General features: G+C 49.5%; 1 protein-coding gene across 2 annotated transcripts in view; it reads right to left on the reverse strand.

Moving 5' to 3' along the window:
• Positions 1 to 23,942, reverse strand: part of LOC134927808 (uncharacterized) — a 510,851-nt gene that overhangs the window by 70,654 nt on the left and 416,255 nt on the right. For both annotated transcript variants that reach the window (XM_063922785.1, XM_063922784.1), the window contains exon 24: positions 3,780 to 3,890. In XM_063922785.1, the coding sequence (XP_063778855.1) occupies positions 3,780 to 3,890 (111 nt within the window). The remainder of the gene's footprint in view (positions 1 to 3,779; positions 3,891 to 23,942) is intronic.

The raw sequence follows: 23,942 nt of genomic DNA on the forward strand, positions 1-23,942 counted from the left end.
CCAGGATTCATGACGTATGTCAACTAAATGGTCAGAGTGAGGTAAAACTTGTTTAACTATCTTCTGACGTTTAAATCTGTCCAGTTTCTTAGAGGTAGCATCAGGCTCCGGGTCACCAGTAATTTGAATTATTAGCCTGATTGTCTCACAGGTGGATGTTTCCAACTTATTGGAGGCTGATTCCCCATCAGAAGTATCTGGATCAGAGTGTGTGGGGTCAGTATACACGCCATCCTCATCAGATGAAGTGTCTGGGACGTGGGTGGATTGTGAGGAAGTAATGGCCCGCTTAGAAAAACCCTTGGTCTTAGGCGGGCGAGGGTTAGATTTCTGTTTAGTCAGTGAGTGGTTCAATTGCTGTAACTGAGTGGACAGGAGATCTGGCCATGGCGAATTAACCGCAGGAACAATGTGTGGCTGTACCGACACGCGAGATCCCATAGGGTGCGTTTGGTCTAGTTACCAGCGAATTCAGTAAAGTAGAGAAAGTAGCCCAAGGTGGATCATTGTGAACCCCCGTTGCTACGGCCCTACTGGGGGGCAAAGAACCCCCAAGAACCTGAACCCTCCGCTGCTATGTTTTCCTCAAATGTGTCTGTAGCGTCACCACCACGTGTTGTGGGATCAGCCGCAGGCCCATTGCCCTGAGAAGATGACATAATATCAGAGTGAACCACGGGCAACACAGTACAATATCAGCAGAATAATACCTGACCAAGAACTCCCTGTGCAGTGAAAGCACAAACAGAAGATTCAAGAGGTATATGCTGACTGAAAATCACAGGGAAAAATACACAAAGAGTATATCCTGTGAGACACCTATATTAACTAGAAACCCTGAGGCACTTAGTCCCCTCAGGGTTAAGAATATAGGGATAGCAATCTGAGTGAGATACACAGAATGGAAGTCACGCAGCAGCTGTATATGCACACACACACAGTCACATGTACAATGCAGAAATTATGACCGGCAATAAAACTGCACTGGACTAGCAATACGAAGTAACACTAAGTAAAGCTATACAGATTAACAGATATATCAATGCACAGTAAAACACTGGATGTATATCACAGGCAGGGCCGAAACTAGGGGGGGGCTAGGGGGGCAGGCGACCTGGGCGCCAGATTGGAGGGGGCGCCGAGACCCCCTAACACCCGCCGCGGCACTTTTAAACCCCCTTCTCCCGAGTGCCCAGCTCGGGGGGCGGGGTTTCGCGGAATGACGCGATTGCGTCGTGACGTCACGGCGCAAACGCGTCATTCCACGAAACCCCGCCGGAGGAGGGAGAAGGGGGAGCCCGGAGCCGCGCAGACGAGGAGGGAGAGGCGGCTGAAGAGCGGCGAGAACCGCTTCAAATGTAAGTCAGCCCCTCTCCCTTCCTCTCACTCTCTCTCTCCCTCCACCACCTGCCGCAATGTGTAAAATGGGGACCTGTGCCTGCCGCTATGTGTAAAATGGGGACACTTGCCAGCGTAGTGTGTAAAATGGGGACCTGTGCCTGCCGCAATGTGTAAAATGGGGACACTTGCCAGCGTACTGTGTAAAATGGGGACCTGTGCCTGCCGCAATGTGTAAAATGGGGACCTGTGCCTGCCGCAATGTGTAAAATGGGGACACTTGCCAGCGTACTGTGTAAAATGGGGACCTGTGCCTGCCGCTATGTGTAAAATGGGGACACTTGCCAGCGTACTGTGTAAAATGGGGACCTGTGCCTGCCGCTATGTGTAAAATGGGGACACTTGCCAGCGTACTGTGTAAAATGGGGACCTGTGCCTGCCGCTATGTGTAAAATGGGGACACTTGCCAGCGTACTGTGTAAAATGGGGACCTGTGCCTGCCGCTATGTGTAAAATGGGGACACTTGCCAGCGTACTGTGTAAAATGGGGACCTGTGCCTGCCGCTATGTGTAAAATGGGGACACTTGCCAGCGTACTGTGTAAAATGGGGACCTGTGCCTGCCGCTATGTGTAAAATGGGGACACACTTTCCTGCCGCAATGTGTAAAATGGGGACACCTGTCTGCCGCAATGTGTAAAATGGGGACACCTGTCTGCCGCAATGTGTAAAATGGGGTCACCTGTCTGCCGCAATGTGTAAAATGGGGAATGGGGACACTTGCCTGTCGTACTGTGTAAAATGGGGACACTTTTTCCTGGATATGAAATTTATGTTAGAAAAGGCAGTTTTTCAGGTAAAAAAGTTCTGAAAGATATATAAATATTTTTATTCATTTATTTTTTTATTTATTTTTATTTTATTTTATTATTTTTATTTATTTATTGTAAAATATTTTTTTTATTTTTTTTGCGGGGGGGGGGGGGGGGGGGGGGGGTGTCAAATGACTACCTTGCCCCGGGTGACAAATATCCTAGTTTCGGCCCTGTCACAGGGCACTTGCACTACATTACCCTGAATAAATGCACTGTTTCTTTACTAACACTGTCAACAGACATGTAGAATACTGAAGTGTCCTGTAAAATGCACAGCGCTGACATGCAGGCGGCTTTACAGAGGAGGATTTGCCCAAGCAGTTCCAGCAACAGCTCAGCATGTGAAAATGGTGCCCAAACGCTGACAGCGACTGAGGGAGACAGAGATGCATCTCCAGGGCGGGAACATTTACTCTAAATGGCGCCCTGGGGCTGCAGGTCAAAGCCTTATCCCCTTGCTGGACTTCATCACCGGGTACTGTGGGCCATATAACAAAGTTTTTTGCCAAAACCGACCTATGCCCTTGCCCTGGTGGTCTAGTGGGGTCCCTGTACTGCCACAGTGTCGATGCCAGCGCGCGCGTACCGCCTCCCACCGGACGCGCCAGATCGCGATTTCCAGCGGGTCTCGCCTGGGGGCCCCTCTTACCTCCTCCCTGATTGCGGCCACGCGATTCTTGGAGACTGCGGTGGTGTGCCTGTATGTTGAAACAGGAGCCTCCACTGTAAGTACCCGGCAACCAGGGCGTGGGAATATACAGCACCGCTGGGGGAGATGATGGAGCTGCAGTAGGAGATGTCTGACTGACATCTATCACTCACAGTGTCTCTGCTGCAGCCCTTGAAGTCTTCAATTTTCACTTAAAAAAAACTCTTCTGAGGGCTACTTGGAGCAGCCCTGCCTGTTGTCTGCCTGCACTACAGGCACCAACTACAAAACTGAGTTCCTGTGCACGGAGGCGGGGATATAGAGGAGGCGGTGCAGTGCATCCTCGGAACAGTAAAAGCTTTTAGCCTGTTGGTGCCTCGGATCAAGATCCTACTCTACACCCCTCGATGTTATTCCCTGTGGAACCCAGTGTACCCCGCTGCAGAAAACCCTGGTAAAAAACAGGGTCGTGGACCCGGGTCGTTTCTGTTCACATATTGCAAAAACCCAGGTCGATGCTCATTCACGGGTAAATAAAACAAGTTTTTGCTTTGCTGCTCCACAACAGTACACAATGAGATGAGGTTCTTGCATCCTCTCTATGTTTTACATTAGGTCAGAGCACTTTGTACCATATTTTTCTAATATACATATCAGATGCAAAATGTATACATACAAAATGGAAACTATCCACGGGTATGTTCAACTGGATTAAGATCAATAATTATTTTTTTCTTTGAATGGAACCATATATTCTTATCCAAAGTGATCTCTCTCATGCTTCGACCTACAAGGTGTATTTTAATTAAGCTCACAATTCTGGTATTCAAGTAGCACAGTGGACAGGGTCTGACAAGCGTATGCTTTACACATTCCAACAAAAAAGCAAATTAAACACCATAAAAATATAAACTGTACCTTGAGGCTGTCTTATAGCAGAGCTAAATAAAGGTCTGGGATTATTAAACGCTCTTCTGTCCTCAAACTTGTTGTCGCGATTCTGCTGAATTGGTTGTTGTGATGCAGAAGCTGTAAAAAAAAACAAAAACACACACATACATTTATGCATAAATTGTTCTTGAAAAAAAATCCCCATTTTAGACACTCCATCCAGGGAATTTAGGTGTCAATATAACAGAAGAAAATATGCTCTTTACAAACTTACTCTCATGTACACAAACATTAGCATATCTCCGTATCATGCTTTGTTTGTCTCTAATACCCCTTTTCCACTAACGAGCACGGGTCGCAGCCGGGAGCCTGACACGGGAGCTGCCCCCTGCTGCGACCCGTGCTCGGTCCCTTTCCCATTAGCAGTCACAACCCGGCAAATGCCGGGTTGGTGACGCTTCTAGTGACACGGCAGGGGCGGCGCAGGGAGATCACATGATCTCCCAGCGCCGCCTTCCCTATGCACTGTGAACGGGAGCCGTGTCACCTCGACACGGCTCCCGTTCACACTAGACAGCTAGCCGGGTTGAACACGTGTTCAACCCGGCTAGCTACCAGGGTAGGATTCCCGGATCACTTGATCCGGGTTTACCCTTTTCCACTTGCAAAAAACACGGGTAAATGCGCGCCCGCGTGCATTTACCCGTGTTTTTTGAGCTAGTGGAAAAGGGGTATTACTAAACTCAAGTTAATCAGAGAGCAAAGGAAAATCATTGTGTACTCTTGAAGAACTGTGGGGTCAGATAGGAATGGACAGAGAAAACAGTAACTAACACTTCAAAGTACTACATATATCATTCACATTTTCAAATTATCCTCTGCAAATACTGCTTATTCCAATCTAGGTCTTATGATGTATTTATATGCTTTTAAAGTAATTATAACTATATTTATAACTTGTCCCTTCTGTATTTTAATTGCATGAGGAATTGTGTGGTTAACAGCTATAGTGGTAGAACAGAATGTTTGTTTGGATGACCACACATCAAATAAGCTCTAAGCTACCTGGGCTGGACCATACACAGTATAAAAAAACCTGAACAATATAAATGATGTAGTGTTAATGGCAAATTTGTGGTTCTATTTCCTTTTTAAATACATTTTACTTTAAAGCTGATCTGCTTACTAGATAATTATATTTTGCTACTAAGGTGCCCCCACTCACATTCCCCCTCCGGCACACAGCTATCAGCCAGTATTACCATTCCTCAGTTTCAGATCTGCCCTTTTCATGTATGAACTTCTAGTAAGTATACAGAATTTGCATAGTCTACTGTGTAATAGTCTAAACTTAGCCGGGTTATGTTATAGCAATTAGCTGAACAGCCAATCAGGCACTTTACTTCCAACTCAAGTCTAAAAACCCAGGTTGTATGTGTTCACACAACGGGTGACCTGGGTTACACCCAGGAAAAACCCTGGTAAAAAGCAAGGTCGTGTACCCAGGTAATTTCTGTTCACGCATAGCGAAAACCCGGGTCGATGCCATGTTCACTGGCAAAAAAAAATAAGAATTTACTTACCGATAATTCTATTTCTCATAGTCCGTAGTGGATGCTGGGGACTCCGTCAGGACCATGGGGATAGCGGCTCCGCAGGAGACAGGGCACATCTAAAGAAAGCTTTTAGGATCACATGGTGTGTACTGGCTCCTCCCCCCATGACCCTCCTCCAAGCCTCAGTTAGGTACTGTGCCCGGACGAGCGTACACAATAAGGAAGGATCTTGAATCCCGGGTAAGACTCATACCAGCCACACCAATCACACTGTACAACTTGTGATCTGAACCCAGTTAACAGTATGATAACAAACGAAGTAGCCTCTGAAAAGATGGCTCACAACAATAATAATAACCCGATTTTTGTAACAATAACTATGTACAAGTATTGCAGACAATCCGCACTTGGGATGGGCGCCCAGCATCCACTACGGACTATGAGAAATAGAATTATCGGTAAGTAAATTCTTATTTTCTCTAACGTCCTAGTGGATGCTGGGGACTCCGTCAGGACCATGGGGATTATACCAAAGCTCCCAAACGGGCGGGAGAGTGCGGATGACTCTGCAGCACCGAATGAGAGAACTCCAGGTCCTCCTTAGCCAGAGTATCAAATTTGTAAAATTTTACAAACGTGCTCTCCCCTGACCACGTAGCTGCTCGGCAAAGTTGTAATGCCGAGACCCCTCGGGCAGCCGCCCAAGATGAGCCCACCTTCCTTGTGGAGTGGGCCTTTACAGATTTAGGCTGTGGCAGGCCTGCCACAGAATGTGCAAGTTGGATTGTGCTACAGATCCAATGCGCAATCGTCTGCTTAGACGCAGGAGCACCCATCTTGTTGGGTGCATACAATATAAACAACGAGTCAGATTTTCTGACTCCAGCTGTCCTTGAAATATATATTTTTAATGCTCTGACAACGTCCAGTAACTTGGAGTCCTCCAAGTCGCTAGTAGCCGCAGGCACCACAATAGGCTGGTTCAAGTGAAAAGCCGAAACCACCTTAGGGAGAAAATGAGGACGTGTCCGCAGTTCTGCCCTGTCCGAATGGAAAATCAGATATGGGCTTTTGTACGATAAAGCCGCCAACTCTGAAACTCTCCTGGCTGAAGCCAGGGCCAGTAGCATGGTTACTTTCCATGTAAGATACTTCAAATCATTGGTTTGAGAGGCTCAAACCAATGAGATTTGAGAAAATCCAAAACTACGTTTAGATCCCACGGTGCCACTGGGGGCACAATCGGGGGCTGTATATGTAGTACACCCTTGACAAAAGTTTGTACTTCAGGCACTGAAGCCAATTCCTTCTGGAAGAAGATTGATAAGGCCGAAATTTGAACTTTAATAGACCCCAATTTTAGGCCCATAGACAATCCTGCCTGCAGGAAATGTAAGAATCGACCCAATTGAAATTCTTCCGTTGGGGCGTTCTTGGCTTCACACCACGCAACATATTTTCTCCAAATGCGGTGATAATGTTGTGCGGTCACTTCCTTCCTAGCCTTAATCAAGGTAGGAATAACTTCCTCTGGAATGCCCTTTTCTTTTAGAATCCGGCGTTCAACCGCCATGCCGTCAAACGCAGTCGCGGTAAGTCTTGGAACATACAAGGTCCCTGCTGAAGCAGATCCCTTCTTAGAGGTAGAGGCCACGGATCCTCCGTGAGCATCTCTTGAAGTTCCGGATACCAAGTTCTTCTTGGCCAATCCGGAGCCACTAGTATTGTTCTTACTTTCCTTTTCCGAATAATTCTCAGTACCTTTGGTATGAGAGGCAGAGGAGGAAACACATACACTGACTGGTACACCCATGGTGTTACCAGAGCGTCCACAGCTATTGCCTGAGGGTCTCTTGACCTGGCGCAATATCTGTCCAGTTTTTTGTTGAGGCGAGACGCCATCATATCCACCTTTGGTTTTTCCCAACGGTTCACAATCATGTGGAAAACTTCCGGATGAAGTCTCCACTCTCCCGGGTGAAGGTCGTGTCTGCTGAGGAAGTCTGCTTCCCAGTTGTCCACTCCCGGGATGAACACTGCTGACAGTGCTATGACATGATTTTCCGCCCAGCGAAGAATCCTTGCAGCTTCTGTCATTGCTCTTCTGCTTCTCGTGCCGCCTTGTCTGTTTACGTGGGCGACTGCCGTGATGTTGTCCGACTGGATCAACACCGGCTGAAGCAGCGGTTTTGCCAAGCTTAGAGCATTGTATATCGCTCTTAGCTCCAGTATATTTATGTGAAGAGACGTCTCCAGGTCTGACCATACACCCTGGAAGTTTCTTCCCTGTGTGACTGCTCCCCAGCCCCGTAGGCTGGCATCCGTAGTCACCAGGACCCAGTCCTGTATGCCGAACCTGCGGCCCTCTAACAGATGGGCACTCTGCAACCACCACAGGAGAGACAACCTTGTTCTTGGTGACAGTGTTATCCGCTGATGCATGTGCAGATGCGATCCGGACCATTTGTCCAGCAGATCCCACTGAAATGTTCGTGCATGGAATCTGCCGAATGGAATTGCTTCGTAAGAAGCCACCATCTTTCCCAGGACTCTTGTGCATTGATGTACTGACACAGTTCCTGGTTTTAGGAGGTTCCTGACCAGTTCGGATAACTCCCTTGCTTTCTCCTCCGGGAGAAACACCTTTTTCTGAACCGTGTCCAGAATCATTCCCAGGAACAGCAGACGTGTTGTCGGGGTCAATTGAGATTTTGGAAGATTCAGAATCCACCCGTGTTGCTGAAGCACTACTTGGGTTAGTGCTACACCGACTTCCAGCTGTTCTCTGGACTTTGCCCTTATCAGGAGATCGTCCAAGTAAGGGATAATTAATACGCCTTTTCTTCGTAGAAGAACCATCATTTCGGTCATTACCTTGGTAAAGACCCGAGGGGCCGTGGACAAACCAAACGGCAGCGTTTGAAACTGATAATGACAGTCTTGTATCACGAACCTGAGATACCCTTGGTGTGAGGGGTAAATTGGGACATGCAGATAAGCATCTTTTATGTCCAGGGACACCATGAAGTCCCCTTCTTCCAGATTCGCTATCACTGCTCTGAGTGACTCCATCTTGAACTTGAATTTCTGTATGTACAGGTTCAAGGATTTCAGATTTAGAATAGGTCTTACCGAACCGTCCGGCTTCGGTACCACAAATAGTGTGGAATAATACCCCTTTCCCTGTTGTAGGAGGGGTACCTTGACTATCACCTGCTGCGAATACAGCTTGTGAATGGCTTCCAATACCGTCGTCCTTTCTGAGGGAGACGTTGGTAAAGCAGACTTTAGGAACCGGCGAGGGGGAGACCTTTCGAACTCCAACATGTAACCCTGAGATACTATCTGCAGGATCCACGGGTCCACCTGTGAGCGAGCCCACTGATTGCTGAAAATCTTTAGTCGACCCCCCACCGCTCCTGAGTCCGCTTGTAAAGCCCCAGCGTCATGCTGATGGCTTTGTAGAACCCGGGGCGGGCTTCTGGTCCTGGGCAGGGGCTGCTTGCTGCCCTCTCTTACCCTTTCCTCTGCCTCGCGGCAGATAAGACTGTCCTTTTGCTCGCTTGTTTTTATAGGAGCGAAAGGACTGCGGCTGAAAAGACGGTGTCTTTTTCTGTTGGGAGGGGGTCTGAGGTAAAAAAGTGGATTTGCCGGCAGTTGCCGTGGCCACCAGATCCGATAGACCGACCCCAAATAATTCCTCTCCTTTATATGGCAACACTTCCATATGCCTTTTGGAATCCGCATCACCTGACCACTGTCGCGTCCATAAACTTCTTCTGGCAGATATGGACATCGCACTTACTCTTGATGCTAGAGTACAAATATCCCTCTGAGCATCTCGCATATAAAGAAACGCATCCTTTAATTGCTCTAGAGTCAATAAAATACTGTCCCTATCCAGGGTATCAATATTTTCAGTCAGGGAATCCAACCACACTACCCCAGCACTGCACATCCAGGCTGAGGCTATTGCCGGTCGCAGTATAACACCAGTATGAGTGTATATACTTTTCAGGTTAGTTTCCAGCCTCCTATCCGCTGGATCCTTGAGGGCGGCCGTATCAGGAGACGGCAACGCCACTTGCTTTGATAAACGTGTGAGCGCCTTATCCACCCTAGGGGGTGTTTCCCAGCGCGTCCTAACCTCTGGTGGGAAAGGGTATAATGCCAATAACTTCTTAGAAATTAGCAGTTTTCTATCTGGGTTAACCCACGCTTCATCACACACGTCATTCAATTCCTCTGATTCTGGAAAAGCTACAGGTAGTTTTTTCACCCCCCACATAATACCCCTTTTTGAGGTACCAGCAGTATCAGAGATCTGCAAAGCCTCCTTCATTGCCGTGATCATATAACGTGTGGCCCTGTTGGAAAATACGTTTGTTTCTTCACCGTCGACACTAGATTCATCTGTGTCGGTACCCGTGTCGACTGACTGAGGTAAGGGACGTTTTACAGCCCCTGACGGTGTCTGAGACGCCTGAGCCGGTACTGACTGGTTTTCAGGCCGTCTCATTTCGTCTACTGACTTTTGTAATGTACTAACATTATCACGTAATTCCATAACTAAAGCCATCCATTCCGGTGTCGACTCCCTAGGGGGTGACATCACCATTACCGGCAATTGCTCTGCCTCCACACCAACATCGTCCTCATACATGTCGACACACACGTACCGACACACAGCAGCCACACAGGGAATGCTCTAATCGAAGACAGGACCCCCTTAGCCCTTTGGGGAGACAGAGGGAGAGTTTGCCAGCACACACCAAAAGCGCTATAAATGTATATAAACAACCCTAAAAGGTGTTGTTTTTGTTATAAGCGCTTTTAATATATAAATATCGCCAATTTATGCCCCCCTTCTCTTTGTTACCCTGTTTCTGTAGTGCAGTGCAGGGGAGAGTCCTGGGAGCCTTCCTCACAGCGGAGCTGAGCAGGAAAATGGCGCTGAGTGCTGAGGAGAATAAGCTCCGCCCCTTTTCCGGTGGGCTTTTCTCCCGGGTTTTGAGAAATCTGGCCTGGGTTAAATACATACATATAGCCTTAATGGCTATATGTGATGTATTCTTTGCCACTAAAGGTATTTAATATTGCTGCCCAGGGCGCCCCCAGCAGCGCCCTGCACCCTCCGTGACTGGTCAGTGAGAAGTGTGTAGCAACAATGGCGCACAGCTGCCGTGCTGTGCGCTACCTTCATGAAGACTGAAGAGTCTTCTGCCGCCTGTTTCCGGACCTCCGATCTTCAGCATCTGTAAGGGGGATCGGCGGCGCGGCTCCGGGACGAACCCCAGGATGACCTGTGTTCCGACTCCCTCTGAAGCTATGTCCAGTAGCCTAAGACTCCAATCCATCCTGCACGCAGGTGAGTTGAAAATCTCTCCCCTAAGTCCCTCGATGCAGTGAGCCTGTTGCCAGCAGGACTCACTGAGATTTAAAACCTAAAAAAACTTTTTCTAAGCAGCTCTTTAAGAGAGCCACCTAGATTGCACCCTGCTCGGACGGGCACAAAAACCTAACTGAGGCTTGGAGGAGGGTCATGGGGGGAGGAGCCAGTACACACCATGTGATCCTAAAAGCTTTCTTTAGATGTGCCCTGTCTCCTGCGGAGCCGCTATCCCCATGGTCCTGACGGAGTCCCCAGCATCCACTAGGACGTTAGAGAAATAAGATTTTACTTACCGGTAAATCTATTTCTCGTAGTCCGTAGTGGATGCTGGGGACACCGTAAGGACCATGGGGAATAGACGGGCTCCGCAGGAGATAGGGCACTTTAAGAAAGCTTTGAATTCTGGGTGTGCGCTGGCTCCTCTCTCTATGTCCCTCCTCTAGACCTCAGTTAGAGAAACTGTGCCCAGAGGATATGAACAGTACGAGGAAAGGATTTTTGTAATCTAAGGGCGAGATTCATACCAGCCACACCAATCACACCGTATAACATGTGATAAACTACCCAGTTAACAGTATGAACAATTAACATAGCCTCGGTTCAAGACCGACCAACTATAATATAACCCTTATTGAAGCAATAACTATATACAAGTCTTGCAGAAGAAGTCCACACTTGGGACGGGCGCCCAGCATCCACTACGGACTACGAGAAATAGATTTACCGGTAAGTAAAATCTTATTTTCTCTAACGTCCTAGTGTATGCTGGGGACTCCGTAAGGACCATGGGGATTATACCAAAGCTCCCAAACGGGCGGGAGAGTGCGGATGACTCTGCAGCACCGAATGAGCAAACACAAGGTCCTCCTCAGCCAGGGTATCAAACTTATAGAACTTCGCAAAAGTGTTGGAACCTGACCAAGTAGCCGCTCGGCAAAGCTGTAATGCCGAGACCCCTCGGGCAGCCACCCAAGAAGAGCCCACCTTCCTAGTGGAATGGGCCTTAACAGATTTAGGTAATGGCAATCCTGCCGTAGAATGCGCCTGCTGAATCGTGTTACAGATCCAGCGAGCAATAGTCTGCTTTGAAGCAGGAGCGCCAACCTTGTTGGCCGCATACAGAACAAACAGAGCTTCCGTTTTCCTGATCCTAGCTGTTCTGGTCACATAAATCTTCAAAGCCCTGACCACATCCAGGGACTCAGAGTCTTCCAAGTCCCGAGTAGCTACAGGCACGACAATAGGTTGGTTCATATGAAAAGATGAGACCACCTTGGGCAGAAATTGAGGCAGAGTCCTCAACTCTGCCCTATCCACGTGAAAAATTAGGTATGGGCTTTTATATGAAAGCCGCTAATTCTGAAACACGCCTTGCAGAAGCTAAGGCCAACAACATGACCACTTTCCAAGTGAGGTATTTCAACTCCACTGTTTTGAGTGGTTCAAACCAAGGTGACTTGAGGAAACTTAATACCACGTTAAGATCCCAAGGCGCCACCGGAGGCACAAAGGGAGGCTGAATATGCAGCACGCCATTCACAAAAGTCTGTACTTCAGGAAGAGAAGCCAATTCTCTGTGAAAGAAAATGGATAAGGCCGAAATTTGGACCTTTATGGACCCTAATTTTAGGCCCAAATTCACTCCCGTTTGAAGGAAGTGAAGCAAACGGCCCAAATGGAACTCCTCCGTAGGAGCAGCTCTGGCCTCACACCAAGAAACATATTTCCGCCATATACGGGGATAATGTTTCGATGTCACATCCTTCCTAGCCTTGGTCAGTGTAGGAATGACCTCCTCTGGAATCCCTTTTTCCGCTAGGATCCGGCGTTCAACCGCCATGCCGTCAAACGCAGCCGCGGTAAGTCTTGGAACAGACAGGGCCCCTGCTGCAGCAGGTCCTGCCTTAGAGGAAGAGGCCACGGATCTTCTGTGAGCAACTCTTGCAGATCCGGATACCAAGCCCTCCTTGGCCAATCTGGAACAATGAGAATTGCTATGACCCTTCTTAGTCTTATTAATCTCAACACCTTGGGTATGAGAGGTAGAGGAGGAAACACAGACCGATCTGAACACCCATGGTGTCACCAGAGCGTCTACCGCTACCGCCTGAGGGTCTCTTGACCTGGCGCAATACCTCTTTAGCTTTTTGTTGAGACGAGACGCCATCATGTCTATTTGAGGCAGTTCCCACCGATCCACAATCTGTGTGAAGACTTCTTGATGAAGTCCCCATTCTCCCGGATGCAGGTCGTGCCTGCTGAGGAAGTTCGCCTCCCAGTTGTCCACCCCCGGGATGAACACTGCTGATAACGCGCTTACATGGCCTTCCATCCAGCGCAGAATCCTGGACGCCTCTGCCATGGCCACTCTGCACCTTGTGCCGCCCTGGCGGTTTACATGAGCCACTCCCGTGACATTGTCCGACTGAATCAGAACCGGTTTATTCTGAAGCCATTCCTCTGCCTGGCGTAGGGCGTTGTAAATGGCCCTTAACTCCAGGACATTGATGTGGTGACCTTGGAAATTTCTTCCCAGTGCGACAGCTCCCCAACCTCGAAGGCTCACATCCGTGGTCACCAGGATCCAGTCCTGAATGCCGAACCTGCGACCCTCTAGGAGGTGAGCACTGTGCAGCCACCACAGGAGAGATACCCTGGCACTGGGAGACAGGGTGATCCGTTTCTGCAAATGTAGATGGGACCCGGACCATTTGTCCAATAGGTCCCATTGGAAGGTCCTCGCATGGAACCTGCCGAAGGGGATGGCCTCGTATGAAGCCACCATCTTCCCCAGAACTTTTGTGCAATGATGCACAGAAACCTTTTTTGGCTTTAAAAGGTTCCTGACCAGGGCTATGAGCTCCTGAGCCTTCTCCACCGGAAGAAAAACTCTTTTGGTCTGTGTCTAGAATCAAGCACAAAAATGTCAGACGCATTGCAGGTACTAGCTGGGATTTCGGTAAATTGAGAATCCAACCGTGCCTCTGCAACGTCTTCACGGACAGAGACACGCTGTCCAGCAACTTCTCCCGAGATCTCGCCTTTATAAGGAGATCGTCCAAGTACGGGATAATTGTGACTCCCTGCTTGCGCAGGAGCACCATCATTTCCGCCATTACCTTGGTGAAAATTCTCGGGGCCGTGGAAAGACCAAACGGCAACGTCTGAAATTGGTAGTGACAATCCCGTACTGCAAATCTCAGAAACGCCTGGTGAGGGGGGAAAATCGGAACATGAAGGTACGCATCCTTTATGTCCAGGGACACCATCCAATCCCCTCCCTCCAGGCTGGCGATGACCATTCTTAGCGATTCCATCTTGAACTTGAACCTCTTCAAGTACAGGTTCAGGGATTTTAGATTTAGAATGGGTCTGACCGAACTGTCCGGTTTCGGTACCACAAACAGGAATGAATAATAACCCTCTCCTTGCTGGAGATGAGGAACCTTGATTATCACCTGTTGAATGTACAATTTGTGAATTGCCGCTAACACTAGCACCCTCTCTGACGGGGAAGCTGGCAGAGCCGTTTTGAAAAACTGGCGAGGGGGCATGTCTTCGAATTCCAGTCTGTATCCCTGGGAAACAATCTCTATTGCCCAGGTATCCACCTGCGATTTAACCCAGACGTGGCTGAAAAGACGAAGACGTGCCCCCACTTGGTCTGACAACCCCCACTTGATCTGACAAACCCCCCCCCCCCCCCCCCCCCCGGAAAGCCCCAGCATCTGTGGACTTTGCGGAAGCAGGGGAGGACTTCTGCTCCTGGGAACTAGCTGAGTGCAGCCGTTTTCCCTTGTCTTTACCTCTGGCAACGAAGGACGATCCACGTACCTTCTTGTTTTTATTGGAACGAAAGGACTGCATTTGATAATGCGGTACCTTCTTAGAATGCTGCGGGGGAACATAAGCTAAAAAAATAAGATTTTACTCACCGGTAAATCTATTTCTCGTAGTCCGTAGTGGATGCTGGGAACTCCGTAAGGACCATGGGGAATAGCGGCTCCGCAGGAGACTGGGCACAACTAAAATAGGATTTTGGTACTTACCAGGTAAATCCTTTTCTTTGAATCCATAGGGGTATGGACGGCTTTAGCAGAACAAAGGCACTGAATATTTAAATTTAGAACTCTCCACCCCTCCATATCCCCGAGTACCTCAGTGTTTTTTACTGAGCCGAACAGGAACTATAGAGAGGTTGACAATGGAGAATTACCTATAACATAACGGACAACAACAAAGTTGACACATAACGTTACTGACAACGTAACAGTTGACACCATAACCGATAGAACCTTATAATTTGAACCAGTCGGTGAAAATGTGTTACCATAAGATCCCCTGAGCTTAATACAACCCAGGTAAAACTTCTCTGGGTGGGCGTCCAGTGCCCCCTATGGATTCAAAGAAAAGGATTTACCTGGTAAGTACCAAAATCCTATTTTCTTTTTCATCCACTAGGGGTCACTGGAGTACTCTTGGGACGTACCAAAGCTTCCCCCTTGGGCGGGAGAGCTGTTTGACACCTGTAACACTAGGCGGCAAAAGCTAGATGCTGATGCCGCAAACGTATCAAACTTGTAAAAGCGCACAAACGTGTGCACTGAAGACCATGTAGCCGCACGGTCAAGCTGCGTCGTAGAAGCTCCACGACCAGCTGCCCATGACGTTCCCACAGAACCTGTGGGATGAGCTATTACTGATGTTGGCGACTGTAACCTAGCCTTAAGGTAAGCCTGACGTATAGTCAGTTTTATCCATCTGGATAAGGTCTGCTGAGAAGCTGGCCAACCCCACTTGGCAGCATCAGAGAACAAACAACGTATCCGTATTACGAACTGTAGACGTTCGGGACACATAAACGCGTAATGCGCGTGCCACATTCAGAGTTCCAGAATGTGCTGTCAACACAGGAACTACTATTGGTTGATTGATGTGAAACGATGACACTAGCTTTGGTAAGAAATCGGGATTCGTCCGAAGTTCCGCTCTGTCATCAGGAAACACCAAATACGGTGGCTTGCATGACAAGGCACCCAAATTTGAAAAACGCCTTGCCGAAGCTAAGGCTAGAAGAAAAATCGTTTTCCAAGTGAGAAACTTAATATCCACTTGCTGTAAGGGTTCAAAATATGAAGACTGTAAGAAATCTAAAACCAGATTCAAGTCCCATGGCGCTGTAGCTGGAATAACTGGAGGCTGTACTCTGAGGACACCCTGCAGAAAAGTGTGTACCGACGGCAATAGAGCCAATCGTCTTTGAAAATAAATTGACAACGCAGATACCTGCACCTTTAGTGTAGACAAACGCAGTCCTCCATCCAACCCCGTCTGTAAAAATAACAGAAGACGGGATAACTTGAAAGATGATGTCGGAAACTTCCGAGCTTCACACCAACCTATATAGGCACGCCAAATTCTGTAATAATGAGCGGCCGTAACTGGCTTCCTAGCACGTAACATGGTTGGTATAACTGATTCTGGAATGCCCTCTCTTCTTAAGAGGGCGGTCTCAACAGCCACCCCGTCAAACGCAGCCGCGCTAAATCGGGGTAAAGGAATGGACCCTTTTGTAACAGGTCCGGACGAAGCGGGAGCGGCCAAGGATAGTCTGCGAGTAGTCTGCGGAGATCCGTGAACCAAGCTCTCCGAGGCCAATGAGGCGCCACTAGTATGACTGTGGCGGACTCTCGTTTGATCCGTTTTAGCAACAGAGGGAGCAGCGGAAACGGTGGAAACAGATACACGAGGCTGTACGGCCACGCGATTGTGAGAGCATCCACCGCCACTGCCCTTGGATCTGTCGTTTTGGACACATACTGGGGCGTTTGTAATTGTGGCGAGATGCCATCAGGTCCACCTGAGGGAAACCCCACCTGTGGACCAACATGTGAAACACCTCTGGATTTAATGCCCAGTCTCCTGGATGAAAATCCCGACGGCTGAGATCATCCGTCTAGCAGTTGTCCACTCCCGGAATGAACCCAGTCGACAATATCACCTTGTGGTATTCTGGGCAATTGAGGATTCGAGCTACTTCCCGCATTGCCATGCGGCTTCTCGTTCCTCCCTGGTTGTTGTGTATGCGACTGCCGTCGCGTTGTCTGACTGCACTTGGACAGTTTGAGAGCGAAGCATGTAGTGCATTGTAAATTGCACGGAGTTTCAGGACATTTATAGACAGCAATCTGTCGTGATCCGTCTAGAGACCCTGTCGCTGACCATTTTAAACTACAACTCCCCAACCTCTGAGACTCTCGCCCAGAGTAGAGACACCCTCGCCCCCCTGTGGGGAATCTGCCTATGTGAGGGCGACCACTGCTGTTGAAATGGACGCGAGTGAAAACCTCCGAACTGAAGCGCTTCGAAAGCCCATCATTGTTCCTAATAGGCGAATACACAAATGTACCGATAGTGTGCGTGGCTTGAGTACTAATTGTACCAGATGGCGTATAATCTGTACTTTCTGGTGTAGTAGGTAAATTCTTTGATTTACCGTATCTGGAATCATACCTAGGAATTGAAGTCGTTGAGACGGAATTACATGCTATTGTTTTTGAAGTTGACACTGCAACCGTGGTGTACGTTAGCAGCGCAAGTAGGAGGAGCATCTGTTGAGAAGGAGCTCTTATGAGCAGATCGTCTAAGTATGGAACGATTGTCACTGCCAGGGATCTGAGATGAGCTATCATCACAAACATCACTTTGGTGAATACCCGAGGCGCTGACAAGAGGCCAAACGGTAGAGCCTGAAACTGTTAATGGTTGTGGCGTATTGCAAAACGCAAGAACCTGTGATGAGGTGACCAAACCGGAATGTGTAAGTACGCATCCTGGAGATAAAGCGCAATCATGCAATCTTGTGGCTCCAAATATGCAAATACTGACTGCAGAAATTCCATCTTCAATCTGTAGTAAGTGACTTACTAATTGAGACTGTGACGGAGCCTTCCGGCTTCGGTACCACAAACAGACGTGAATAATAACCCTGACCTTGTTGGTGTACCAGGCCTGGAATTAAAAACTGCTGAATCCAGCAGAGACTGAATGGCAACCTGCCAAAACGCCTTCTTGTCGTCCGACAGAGGCAGTCCTGTCTTGAAAAACCGCAGTGGCGGGAGACAGCTTTCTTTTAACCCTAAATAGCGGATACATCCATGAGTGGATGTCTGGAAACCCGGCAAATGTAACGTGTAAAGGCGCGCTCCCATAATTGGAAATCCGAGATGGGCTGGGAGCCCGTCAAGCCACTGGCTTGTTGGTAATTGTAGCGCCCTGGCGTTACAAGGCGTGACTGTTTTTGTACCACAGCCTTGAAAAGACTGAAGTCTAAAGGCTTTAAACGCCGGACCAGAGTATTTCCGTCTTGATACCGGAGGAGGCAATGGCGGGAAACTAGACTCCCCCCCCCCCCCTCCTCCTCCTCCTCCTCCCCCCCCCCCCTCCTCCTCCTCCTCCCCCCCCCCCCCCCCCGTCTTGGCCTGAAAAATGCATTTGTCAGATTTAGGACCAAACAACTTCTGGCTTTGTCGTGCTGAAACTAGCGACGATGAAAAGCGAGAAGCGAGCTAACAGGCGGCAGGAGAAGCTGTACAGAGATACTCAACAGCTTCTCAGATGTGATCGTCATTGTTTCCATACATAGAGCGCCCTAGTGACCCAAATGTATCTTGGGTCTTTATAAGGTTTGACACAGACGAATTCACCAATAGCGGATTCTCCAATTTAGATGTCACTGTGTGGAAACGGGTAAATAGACTTAAATCTTAGTAAGATATCCTAAATAAGAAGCCCATTGAAGATCTGTCGTTTAGTAAATACGACAGATTAGATGTTAGAGGCTCCTTAGTCTCTGTAAATTTCAGAGACTGACTCACTGGTCATTAGCAATGTATGGTTGTCAAAACCCGCACTATCTGACTGCTGGTCTAATGTGCCCTCCTCACTCGTATTTAGCGCTGTGAGGTTTGACATAGAATTGTCAGACTGCAACATAGCAGAAATGTTTAAATTATAAGACCAGTTAAATTAACACCCTGGTACCCAAAGTGAAGTTGGACCTTTGGAAAGGCTGAGACTCCTCCGTTAGAGCTGGCGGAGTAACTTCCGAGACTCCGATCTTACCGCTCCTGTCGAGCGGAGTCAATTTGAATTGCCAATGCTTAACATAGGATCTGGGAATGAACCGGCTTCCGGAGTGGAAACCTACAAAACATACTGAACATGTGGCAGATTTATGTACAGACATTGTAGTAAAACTTATTTTTAGTCTGTGCTGGAGCCTTACTCCTTATGCAGACAGACAACACAATAGCCAAAGAACAGACACTTGCACGACTCAGTAAAATTTTTACTTAAGGTGTGTATATATATATATATATATATATATATATATATATATATATATTTATGGCCGAAATACAGTTCACAAGGCCAGCCTATGTGAAACCTGAACCAAAATTCCCACTAACACCCCTGCGCCTCCGGTGGAGTAGAGATGTAGGGCAGGAATGTTCTGGAATTACAAACTGGAAGAAACAGGAAGCATGGTTAAAATGGCCCCCATGCCATGCTTACACTGATAATCACAGGACAGGTTACAATACCTGCTGCAGTGTTAATATAGGCTCAATAGTCTATTATACAGTGATAATCACAGTCTAGTATACAGTGATAATCACAGGCAGGTTACAATACATGCCTCCAGTGTTAATATAGGCTCTGCCTGCAGTTTAATATAGACTCTCTATTAATACCACCTATAGATATGGCAGCCTTTCATGCTATTCTTTCCCTTTATATTTTCCCCCTTGCAGCCGCGCTGTAGTCAGCCAGGTGCCCCTCCCCTTCCCCCTGTACTCCCTGTAGCGCTGTGTCTCAGCGGGGAGCGCAGGGAAGCTCATTGCAGGGAAGCGAGGGACACGTATTACAGAGCAGCGGAGGTCGGCTGGCCGGAGCAGCGCGTAGCAGCTTCCGGCGTCGCTAGCCGAGCTGCGGCGGTTCTCCCCCTCTCAGCGCTGGCACTTGCAATACAGCGCTGACGGAGAGTCTGGGTCGGGCGGACGGAGCGGCCGGACGGAGCGGCTGGTTGCGGGCTGGCTGTATGAGCGGCGGGAGCGGGTGGCATTACAACACGGACCCCACACAGCGGGGCGGCAGCCTGCGCTGACCGCCCCCTTTCCCCAGCATACCTTGTTGTAGGGAGGCCTGCGACGGGCTTCTATCTGTAAGCTCCGATCTCTTCAGTTTATGGCTGCGACGGGGCTTCTATCTGTAAGCTCCGTCCAGCTGTTGCAGTAGGCAGTGGGCTGCCTGTGGCTGTGAGGGTGCTCTTTGTGAGGACCGACACGCCATGCGCTGCTCCGTGCAGCGGCACTATCCCGGACCCATGTTTTTACAGAAACTGGGAAGGGATGTGCTAAGTGAAAAAGTAAAAATTTAATTAATAAAATCTTCAACCAAGTGTGGGAACTCCACACAAGCCTTGTTAGTGCTGTGAGCACAGAAAAAACACTGAGGTACTCGGGGATATGGAGTGGTGGAGAGTTCTAAATTTAAATATTCAGTGCCTTTGTTCTGCTAAAGCCGTCCATATCCCAAGAGTACTCCAGTCAGGGCCGGCGCTACCCGCTCAGCAAGGTCTGCAAAGCAGGGAGGCGCTGGGGTAGAGAGGCGCTGTCCCTGCTCCGCAACCATGCTGACGCGCAGCGCGTGTCACACTGTAGTATTGTATCTGGCTGCGGCGCCGCCAGGCTGCCAGCCGTACACAGAGGCTCTTAATCTCCTCCTGCGTTCGGGCCCTCCCCCCTTCCTGCTTGCTCCTCCCCACTGCACTTGTGTTGCCCACTTCTCTTCCCTCCCGTCTATGACTGAAGACACAGCACAGTCTTCAGCACCGCCCACCTCTCTCAACTCCCTGTCCGTCAGTGGTGGAATTTAGTCTGGGCTGTGCAACCACTACACAGGAAGACGTGATGCACACTGACCTGTGTGTAGGGGAGGAGCAAGCAGCCATGAGAAGAGAAACAGCACTAACAGCCAGCCACACGAGGAGCCAAGGCTCAGGTTAGTGCTGCTGCAGATAAACAAAGGGGGGAGAAACTGTCCTATTTATGTGTGCTTGGGAGTGGGAGGGGTGTTCTATTAACCTGTGCTTAGGAAGGGGGAGGGGGGTGTCCTATTACTGAGTGCTGGGGAGGGGGGTGTCCTATTAACCTGTGCTTAGGAAGGGGGGGGGGGGGGGGTCCTATTACTGTGTGCTGGGGAGGGGGGTGTCCTATTAACCTGTGCTTAGGAAGGGGGGGTGGGGTGTCCTATTACTGTGTGCTCGGGGGGGAGGGGTGTCCTATTACTGCGTGCTGGGGAGGGGGGAAGGGGTGTCCTATTACTGTGTGCTGGGGAGGGGGGGGGGGTCCAATTAACCTGTGCTTGGGGAGGGGGGGGGGGTCCTATTACTGTGTGCTGGGGAGGGGTGTTCAATTAATCTGTGCTTGGGGGGGGGGAGGGTGTCCTATTAACCTGTGCTTAGGAAGGGGGGGGGGGGTCCTATTACTGTGTGCTGGGGAGGGGTGTCCTATTACTGAGTGCTGGGGAGGGGGGTGTCCTATTGACCTGTGCTTAGGAAGGGGGGGTGGGGTGTCCTATTACTGTGTGCTTGGGGGGGGGGGGGGGGAGGGGTGTCCTATTACTGTGTGCTGGGGAGGGGGGAAGGGGTGTCCTGTTACTGTGTGCTGGGGAGGGGGGGTGTCCAATTAACCTGTGCTTGGGGAGGGGGGGTCCTATTACTGTGTGCTGGGGAGGGGTGTTCAATTAATCTGTGCTTGGGGGGGGGAGGGTGTCCTATTAACCTGTGCTTGGGGAGGGGGGGTCCTATTACTGTGGGAGGGGGAGGGGTGTTCTATTAATGTGTGCTTGGAGAGGGGGTCCTATTAATGTGTTCTAGGGAGGGGGAGGGTGTCCTATTAATCTGAGCTTGGGGAGGGGGTCCTATTAATGTGGGAGGGGGAGGGGTGCCCTATTACTCTGTGCTTGGGGATGGGTGTCATTAATGTTTGCTGGGGAAAGGGGTCATACTAATGTGTGCTGGGAAGGGAGGGGGTGTCCTATTAATGTGTGCTGAAGGAGAGCTGTCATTGTAATGGGGAGGGGGTTCATATTAATGTGTGCGGGGAGGGGGATACAGGCTAGCAGCGATGTAGTGTGTGGGGTGCAGGGTAGCGGTGGGAGTTTCGTGTGTGAGGGGAGGGGGATGCGGGGTAGTGGCAATGTAGTGTGTGGGGAGTGTGGTTCAGGGTAACAGCTACAGTGTAATATGCGTGGAAGGGGGGCAGGGGTAGTACCAAGGCCGGCGCTACCCGCTCAGCAAGGTCTGCAATGCAGGGAAGCGCCGTGCTGGATAGGCACTCTCCCTGCTCTACAGACCTTGCTGATGTGCGATGGTGCTGCCTTTTGCCGCTGCACCTATCACTCTGTGTGACAGGCAGCGGTGCCGGCAGAATGGAGAGCGGCTCCCCTCCCTGCCTCTGGAGCCTTGCGTGAGGGCAGCTTCATGACATGCAGTGCAGTGGTAAGGAGGCAGGGAGGGGGAGCCGCTCTCCATTCTGCTGGTGGAGCCTTGCTTGAGGACAGGTTGCGCTGTCAACTAGACCCTAACAATCCGGCAGATGGGGGTGGGGCCTGCGGCACTCACAGCCGGGTGCAACTGCTGGGGAACACAGGCACGGCGTCCCAGGGCTGCATCATTTACAGGGTGCCTCAGGCTAATCATGCGGTGACACAGGGGGCTGATAAGGGGCTGAGTCTTGGGACAGATTATGGAATGACACAGGGGACAGATTATGAGGTAACACTGGGGACAAATAATGAGGTAACACTGGGGACAAATTATGGGGTGACAGTGGGGACAAATAATCAGGTGGCACAAGCGCCAGGGCTGGTTACAGGTAATGTGGTAGCACAGGTGCCAGGACTGGGGACAGATAATATAATATTCTGTAGTCACGCCCCTTCCCATGAAGCCACACCCCTAAATTTTCGGTGCGTGCCTGCGGCACGCATCTGTCCCTATTAGATGTATGTGAGGAAGGGCGCAAATTCATTTTTTTGCAGGAGGGCGCCGAACACCCTAGCACCGGCCCTGACTCCAGTGACCCCTAGTGGATGAAAAAGAAAAGAAAGCTTTTAGACTACCTGGTGTGCACTGGCTCCTCCCACTATGACCCTCCTCCAGACCTCAGTTAGGATACTGTGCCCGGAAGAGCTGACACTATAAGGAAGGATTTTGAATCCCGGGTAAGACTCATACCAGCCACACCAATCACACCGTATAACTCGTTATACTATACCCAGTTAACAGTATGAACTATAACCTGAGCCTCTCAATAGATGGCTCACAACAATAACCCTTTAGTTAGGCAATAACTATATACAAGTATTGCAGACAATCCGCACTTGGGATGGGCGCCCAGCATCCACTACGGACTACGAGAAATAGAATTACCGGTGAGTAAAATCTTATTTTCTCTGACGTCCTAGTGGATGCTGGGAACTCCGTAAGGACCATGGGGATTATACCAAAGCTCCCAAACGGGTGGGAGAGTGCGGATGACTCTGCAGCACCGAATGAGAGAACTCAAGGTCCTCCTCAGCCAGGGTATCAAATTTGTAGAATTTAGCAAACGTGTTTGCCCCTGACCAAGTAGCAGCTCGGCAAAGTTGTAAAGCCGAGACCCCTCGGGCAGCCGCCCAAGATGAGCCCACTTTCCTCGTGGAATGGGCTTTTACTGACTTAGGATGCGGCAGTCCAGCCACAGAATGCCCAGCTGAATTGTGCTACAAATCCAGCGAGCAATAGTCTGCTTAGAAGCAGGAGCACCCAGTTTGTTGGGTGCATACAGGATAAAAAGCGAGTCAGTTTTCCTGACTCCAGCCGTCCTGGAAACATAAATTTTCAGGGCCCTGACTACGTCCAGCAACTTGGAAACCTCCAAGTCCCTAGTAGCCGCAGGCACTACAATAGGTTGGTTCAAGTGAAAAGTCCTCAATTCTGCCCTATCCATATGGAAAATCAGATAAGGGCTTTTACATGACAAAGCCGCCAATTCTGACACACGCCTGGCCGAAGCCAAGGCCAACAACATGACCACTTTCCACGTGAGATATTTCAGATCCACGGTTTTAAGTGGCTCAAACCAATGTGATTTTAGGAAACTCAACACCACGTTGAGATCCCAAGGTGCCACT

Source organism: Pseudophryne corroboree, chromosome 5 (assembly GCF_028390025.1).
Source record: "Pseudophryne corroboree isolate aPseCor3 chromosome 5, aPseCor3.hap2, whole genome shotgun sequence".
Taxonomy (NCBI): Eukaryota; Metazoa; Chordata; class Amphibia; order Anura; family Myobatrachidae; genus Pseudophryne; species Pseudophryne corroboree.